This window comes from Jaculus jaculus, chromosome 2 (assembly GCF_020740685.1).
Source record: "Jaculus jaculus isolate mJacJac1 chromosome 2, mJacJac1.mat.Y.cur, whole genome shotgun sequence".
Taxonomy (NCBI): Eukaryota; Metazoa; Chordata; class Mammalia; order Rodentia; family Dipodidae; genus Jaculus; species Jaculus jaculus.
Window position 1 is genome coordinate 194,832,338 of NC_059103.1, and position 7,956 is coordinate 194,840,293.

The 7,956-nt window shown below is 43.4% G+C and overlaps 1 protein-coding gene across 3 annotated transcripts in view; it reads right to left on the reverse strand.

Annotated features, from left to right (window-relative positions):
• Nucleotides 1-7,956, reverse strand: part of Tatdn1 (TatD DNase domain containing 1) — a 43,778-nt gene that overhangs the window by 8,026 nt on the left and 27,796 nt on the right. For all 3 annotated transcript variants that reach the window (XM_004661351.2, XM_045142950.1, XR_006635732.1), the window contains 3 exons: nt 7,284-7,369; nt 7,155-7,195; nt 3,149-3,225 (listed from right to left, as the gene is read on the reverse strand). In XM_004661351.2, coding sequence (XP_004661408.2) covers nt 3,149-3,225; nt 7,155-7,195; nt 7,284-7,369 — 204 coding nt within the window. The remainder of the gene's footprint in view (nt 1-3,148; nt 3,226-7,154; nt 7,196-7,283; nt 7,370-7,956) is intronic.

Here is a 7,956-nt window from a genome sequence, read left to right on the forward strand (position 1 = left end):
GAGTGAATTCCAGGTCAGCCTGAACTAGAGGGAGACCCTACCTCGAAAAACAAAACAAATTAAAAAATTACAGTCACAACCCCCTGAGGAGATTTTAGGATAGTTTCAGGTTCAAAGGCAAACAACAGCAGGTAGATTCCACACTTACACGCACACCTCATGCTTCCGCATAAGCACAGCATCCCACACTCATGACCACAATGCGGCAACAGCTGTTGGAACTGATAAACACTGCCACCTCATCATGACTCAGCCCACAACTTCCATGAGGTTCATGCGTGGTGGCACCTCCTATGGGCTCCGTCACATGACACACCCGCCACTCCAGTGGCCTAGAGAAGTCTCACTGTCTAAAACCTGTGCTCTGTGTATTCATCCCCCACTCCTTATCCCTGGAAACCAGTGACCTTTGCTGTCTCTTGAAATTCACCCCATTTCACCTAAAGCAAGAAAAGCCATGAAACATTTTTGGTGATAGTAGTAGAGATTTATCACCTAACTCACAATGTGCGGCAAGCAGTGAAAGAGAAGTGACAAAGGACCTGTGTGTAAGTGCTAAGTGACAGCAATGCTACAACCTGCAGAGAGAGACACCAAGATACTTCTAAGAGCTGGGCGTGGTGGCACATACTTTAATCCCAGCACTTGGGAGGCAAAAGTAGGATCGCTGTGAGTTTGAGACCAGCCTGACAACATAGTAAATTCTAGGTCAGTCTGTGCTGGACCAAGACCTTACCTCGGGAAAAGAAAAGAAATTTTAAAAAGAGAGAGAGAGGGCTGGAGAGATGGCTTAGTGGTTAAGCGCTCGCCTGTGAAGCCTATGGACCCCGGTTCGAGACTCGGTTCCCCAGGTCCCACGTTAGCCAGATGCACAAGGGGGCGCACGCGTCTGGAGTTCGTTTGCAGTGGCTGGAAGCCCTGGCGCGCCCATTCTCTCTCTCTCCCTCTGTCTTTCTCTCTGTGTCTGTTGCTCTCAAATAAATAAATAAAAAATGAACAACAACAAAAAAAATTAAAAAAAAAAAAAGAGAGAGAGAGAAATTTCTAAGAATGGGTACCTAGAACTCTGGGATAAGACATGGGATCGAAACAAGACTGGTTTGGAAAGAGAAATGATGGGGCTCTCAAATCATCTGTGACTTGGGGTGGGCGGGGAGAGGCTACAGGTACCTAGAGAACAAGCAGCTCTGAAGAGGGGTGAGGTGTTTGCAGTGGCTGGTGGCCCTGGCATGCCCATAATCTCTCTCTCTCTCTCTCTCTCCCTCTCTGCTTGCAAATAAAAAGCTAGCAGTGCATGCACATCATCTACACAGAGGGTGACAGCAAATTGGTGGCCTATCGCAAGCTGACTTAGGACGGAAGCATGCTGGCAGGGGCTGTAATTCTTTTTTTTTTTAAATTTTTTGTTTATTTATTTATTTGACAGTGACAGAGAGCGAGAGAAAGTGAGAGAGAGAATAGGCACGCCAGGGCCTCCAGCCATTGCAAACGAACTCCAGAGGCGTGCACCCTCTTGTGCAACTGGCTAACGTGGGTCCTGGGGAATGGAGCCTTGAACCAGGGTCTTAGGTTTCACAGGCAAGCGCTTAACCACTAAGCCATCTCTCCGGGGCTGTAATTCTTGCTTTAAAAAAAAAAAGATTTATTTTATTTACTTATTTATTTATTAGAGAAGGAGAGAGAGGATGGGTGTGCCAGGGCCACCAGCCACTGCAAACAAACTCCAGACACATGGGCCACTTTGTGCATCTGGCTTACATGAGACCTGAAGAATTGACCCTAGGTCCTTAGGCTTCGCAGGCAAGCACCTTAACCACTAAGCCATCTCTCCAGGGCTAATACTTGCTTCTAAGTGTTTTAGTGTTCTTGACTCTAGATGTGAGGTAGGGAGTGTGGGTGTGTGTACACACACATGCCACAGTGTGCATGTGGAACCTGGGACAGCTTTCAGTCTCTGCCTTTCCCCTCGTTTGAGGCAGTACACTCTTGCTTTGCTGCTGCTCACTGCTGCCCTTATTGTACTTCGGGAAATTCTGTCTCTGCTTCCCACCTTGCCGTCAGCGTGCTGGAATTTTAGAAGCCCACCACAGGCTTCTGGCTTTTGACATGGGGTCTAGGGACTAAACTCAGGTACTCAGGCTTGAGTGGCAAGCACTTTATCCACGGAGCCATTTCCCCAGTTCTTACTCCACTTGTTAATAACTATGTACACCTTTGACTACCAGTTTATTAATTAAACAACTTAAATATGAAAGAAACATCTAGGACATTTAAAGTCAACTCGATCACAATAATATCACCATTTGGTCGTCCTAAGGTCTTATAAACAATGTAATCAGAAAAGTGACTATTTTGGACTGGTGAAATGGTTAAGGTGCTTGTCTGCAAAGCCAAAGGACCCAGGTTTGATTCCCCAGGACTCATATAAGCCAGATGCACAAAGTAGTACATGATTCTGGAGTTCATTTGCAGTGGCTGAAGGCCCTGGAATGTTCATTCTCTCTCTCTCTCAAATAAATAAAAGCTTTTTAAAAAAGAAGGAAAAGTGATCATTTTAAGGTGAACACTGAAAGAGGAGAGCAAGTCTTAAGCTAGACTATACTTAGTCAACAAGCTACACTGACTTCCTAGGAAAAGACCTTGGCAGAAGCTCTGACATATGTGACAAAAAACCGACCCAGGGCCTGGCTGGGCCGAGGTGTAGTGTGGAGTTACAAGAGAAAGGTCACCCGGCAAGCAGCCAGAGTGCAGGCTGTCACACTTGGGGTAATGTTATGCCTGTTTTCTCTGTGAGCTTGATTCCTAGCCTACAGAGATGTGTAAGTGACTGTCACGGAATCCCCTTTTGCCCTTGGTCAGTGTGTACACATACACACACTGCTGTGAAGATGTATGAAGTGACCTAGGAACACACTGGGCCACTAGGGAAAGCAAGCTGCTGACTTCAACACAACCAGTTTCCATTATTAGAACAAGGCATAGCAGTGCTGCAGCTTTGCGCTCTGACTTGTCAGAACAATGTCCTGTTTGGAAAGGACCAGTGCAAAACACACATGCTTTAATGACAATAAATCTTAATCAGCAAGTCACTGTAAAGCAGTTTTAGAACTCTGTAATGTAAAGGTTAAAGCACAGACTAAGAACGTACCAACCATTAAACCCTATGTAAAGGTCCAGGTCAATCAAAGCGGCGGCTGCTTCCTTGGTGCCATCAAACGAATGCACCTAGGGACAGACAGGTACAATTTTATCATAATTACTATTCAAAATTCGAAGTAACAGTATGCTTTCTAAACAAAACCAGAAATTTGTATAAAGGGTTTGGGTGGCAGGGTCTCCAGTGAGGTAGAAATGGGTATAAGGGTTTTGGGGGGCAGGGTCTCCAGTGTTGTAGAAATGGGTACAAGGGCTTGGGGGGCAGGGTCTCCAGTGTGGTAGCCCCTGCAGCTTTTACTTTCAAGTCAGACTTCCTAATTAAAAGCTGGCATCATCTCCATCACGCAAGGCCAGGACTGAGCTGCTCTGGCATTCCCTGCATCGCTGCACTTCTGCCTCTGCACCAGGCTCACTGCAGGGCGCAGTGACTGGGAAAGGCAGGAAACGCTACTGCATCATTTAAATGTACTGAAAAAGCTTACTGAGCTTTTCTGTTAGAGGATACTCTTTTTATAGAAGACAGGCATTAAGAAGCAAGTGTTAAGCTCTATAAATAGGTGAGAATTTCACTTTAAAAATGTTAATTGGGGGCTGAAGAAATGGCTTAGTGGTTAAGGCACCTGCCTGTGGAGCCTAAGAACCCAGGTTCAATTCCCCAGGACCCACATAAGCCAGATGCATAACGTGACGCATGCATCTTGAGTTCATTTGCAGTGGCTAAAGGCCCTGGCATACCCAACACACACGCACGCACACTCTGTCCCAATCTCTCTCAAGTAAGTAAATAAATAAAAATACTTTTTTAGCCGGGTGTGGTGGCACACGCCTTTAATCCCAGTACTTGGGAGGCAGAGGTAGAATTGCCATGAGTTTGAGGCCACCCTGAGACTACATAGTGAATTCCAGGTCAGCCTGGGCTAGAGTGAGAACCTACCTCAAAAAACCAAAAAAAAAAAAAACCAAACTAACTAACTAACTAACTATATATGTATGTGTGTGTGTGTGTGTGTGTATGTGTGTATATTTTTTTTTTTTCTTTTTGGTATATGTATTTTTTTTTTAAATTTATTTATTTAAAAATGTCAGTTGGGCTGGAGAGATGGTTTAGTGGTTAAGGCACTTGCCTGCAAAGGCTAAGGACCAAGGTTCAATTCCCTAGTACCCATGTAAGCCAGATACACAAGGTGGCACATGTGTCTGGAGTTCATTTGCAGTGGCTAGAGGACCTGGCATGCCCATTCTCCCTCTTCCTATCTACCTCTCTTTCTCTCAAATAAATAAAATATTTTTAAAAGTTGTCAATTGTTGCACTGTCCATATTGGCTTAATAGACAACAAGAATTGAGACCTTATTTTTCACTTTCAAAGAATACAGGGTTTATTTGTTTTGTTTCATTCTTTTGGCTTTTTTTGAGGTAGGGTTTCACACTAGTCCAGGCTGACGTGGAATTCACTACATAGTCTCAGGGTGGCCTTGAACTCACAGCAATTCTCCTACCTCTGCCTCCCGAGTGCTGGGATTAAAGGCGTGCACCACCATGCCCGGCTCAAGCATAGTTTTTTTTGGGGGGGAGGGGTTATTTATACAATAAAATAAAACAGCAAAACTCCTTCATGAAGGAAGGTTACTGACAAGTGATGTCATGTTTGCACTGTGTCCAATGTCTCGACACACCATGGAGAACATTGTCTCAGTGATAAACCTATAATGTACAGTTACCTACAGAGAATTCGCTCTTTTAGTATTTCCAGCAAGTGAGAAAACATAGCTTCTATTAATATAAAAGTATTTTGAATGCAAGTCCTCATAAATGACCTGAGAGAATTAGTTATTTGTGTATTATTGTGCAATTTCCTTCTTTAAATTAAAGTAAACCATCTAGGGGCTTAGCCACTAAGGCGTTTGCCTGCAAAGCCAAAGGACTGCAGTTCGATTCCTCAGGATATACATAAGCCAGATGTACAAGGGGGCACATGCATCTGGAGTTCATTTGCAGTGGCTGGAGGCCCTGGCGGGCCCATTCTCTCTCCCAAATAAATAAATAAAGTTAAAAAAAACTTTTAAAGTGAGCCATTTAGATTGGATTTATTGTTTCTGGTGTCAATTTTAAAAAATATTTTTATTTTTATTTTTTTTTTATTTGAGAGAGAGAGGAAGAAAGAGAGAAAGAGAGAGAGAGAGAATGTGTGCTCCAGGGCCTCCAGCCACTGCAAATGAACTCCAGATGCATGTGCCCCCTTGTGCATCTGGCTCATGTGGGTCCTGGGGAGTTGAGTCTTGGTTCTTTAGCTTTGCAGGCAAATGCCTCAACCACTAAGCCATCTCTCCAGCCCTCTAGTGTTAATTTTTAAAAAAGACTATTCCTGGGCTGAAGAGAAAGCTTAGGGGTTAAGTGCTTGCCTGTTAAGCCTAAGGACCCTGGTTTGAGGCTTGATTCTCTAAGACACACATTAGCCAGATGCACAAGATGGCGTATGCATCTGGAGTTTGCTTGCAGTGGCTGGAGGCCTTGGCGTGCCCATTCTCTCTCTATCTGCCTCTTTGTCTCTCTGACTATCTGTTGCCCTCAAATAAATAAATAAAACTGAACAAAAATAATTAAAAAGAAAAACCTATTTCTGAATCATCCAAGTAAAGTCTAACTGAGAGATTAAGCAAATGGACAATAGGTAGCCTGGAGATGACTATAACAGATGACACCAGTAATGCCAAGGACATTAACACCCTTCTCAATTCCTAGTTACAGTTCTGAAAGAAAAAAAATTATAGCATCAGGAAATTGCAAAGTAACATCCATACCACAGCAATACAGAGTACATAGGTGTCACTAGTGGTATGAGAGCTGAGGCTAAGGTAGAGGGGAACAAAAGAACTGCTACCGAACTGTCCAAGCGCAGCAGTGTGGACATAAATATACCAAGCGCTCAGGGCTAGGTCCTCTCCCTGACTGCCAGTGGCCCTATGACTTCAATCCCTGTATAACAGCGTTTCCCCCCGCCCCAGGCGTTGGACACTGAGCTTCTCTTGAACTTATATATAAAATTTTGGACGTGTGAGCAGTTTTTCTAAAGAGGGTTCTCTTTTTTTCTTCCTTCCCTTCCTTCCTCCCTTCCTTGGTTTTTTTGAGGTAGAGTTTCACTCTAGCCCAGGATGACCTGGAATTCACTATGGAGTCTCAGGGTGGCCTCAAGTTCCTGGCGATCCTCCTACATCTGCCTCCCAAGTGCTGGGATTAAAGGCCTGCAACACCACACCCGGCTTTAAAAAGTGTTGTTAAAGGAAGTCTGATCTAAACAGTCTAGAAATCACTGCCACCGATATCAGAGCTAAGAGATGGTAGACAGTATTGATGAGAAGTGTTCAAGAGGAATTTATGAAGTGACTGTATGAGAACTATTTAAAGCAGAAAGGAGAGTCAATCTCTACGGAAAAAACCTGGAACAGTGAGACCTATTATAAATGTGTTTGTGTTTTGTTTTTTTTAAGTTAAACTGAAAAACTAAAGAATGGCTGATAGGGAGACAGAAAAAGAATGCATAGTGTTAGAATGTGTCATTTCATGTCTTTAGCTCTCAGTAGAATTCTAACTCATACTTGTATTTTAAATAAATAAGGTATAAGTAAAACTGTCATTTGTTTGGACACCATTTGGCCCATAAATCTGACAGCAAATCTGTATGTTCTTCAAATGAAGGGAGAAGAGACTGAGTCACGTTACTGCCAGTACTGGAGTTGCTTTAGAGACCCACCTTCATAACCAAGGCATACTTAAGAACAACTAGTGGGGGCTGGAGAGATGGCTTAGTGGTTAAGGTGCTTTCTGGCAAAGCCAAAGGACCCAGGTTCAATTTCCCAGGACCCACATAAACCAGATGTACAAGGTGGTACATGCAGCTGGAGTTTGCTTGCAGTTGCTGGGGCTCTAATGTGCCCATTCTCTTTCTCTCTTTCTCTCAAATAAATAAAACATTTAAAAAAAGAACTAGTGGATACTCACCACACCACCCACACATCGATCTCTGTTTCTTCTCATTATGTCTGTGAGTTGAAAGCAAAGAACTTTTAGAATGTAGCCTGATTTCTACAAAAATTGTAAATTCTAGTGAGATTTTATTTTGTAACTCACCCAAAAATTCAGCATGTGAGTTTCGACAATGAAGAAACATGGGTAATTTTGTTTGTTCTGACAGTTCAAATTGTTTTTCAAAATATCTGCACAATGCAAACAAAATTTCCACTCTGAAAATTTAACTTTGACATAAGAAATATTTCAAATAATTATTTAGCTATAGGTATTTTATTCTTTCAAAATGACAAGATGAAATGAGTGAATTTAGACATGAAAACACACCAGGCTTGGCAGAGAGCTTCCTTTCCTCCTTCCTTCTTTCCTTCCTTCCTCCCTCCCTTTCTTTCCTTTGGTAGGATCTCACAGCAGCCCAGGCTGACCTGGGACCCACTCTAGTCCCAGGCTGGCCTCCAGCTCACATCGGTCCTCCTACCTCTGACTCACAAGTGCTAGGATTAAAGGCATGAGCTACCACGTGCAGCTTATAGAGAGCTTTCTTAACACACTCTGGAAAGGGGTACATCATTTTCTGGGATTACAGATTTAGTTTTGGAAATGTCCATCCTGACATTTTGCTGCTGGTTATTAGAGATCATCAAGGCTTGCATTTAAAGTGTCTGGGTCCCCAGCCTGTGACTTTCACATGGCTTTGGCCCAAATCCCAGCAAATGAAGCTGACATCCATCCGCTAATCACATCTTCTGCATGCATTGATGGTGGAAGCAAGATG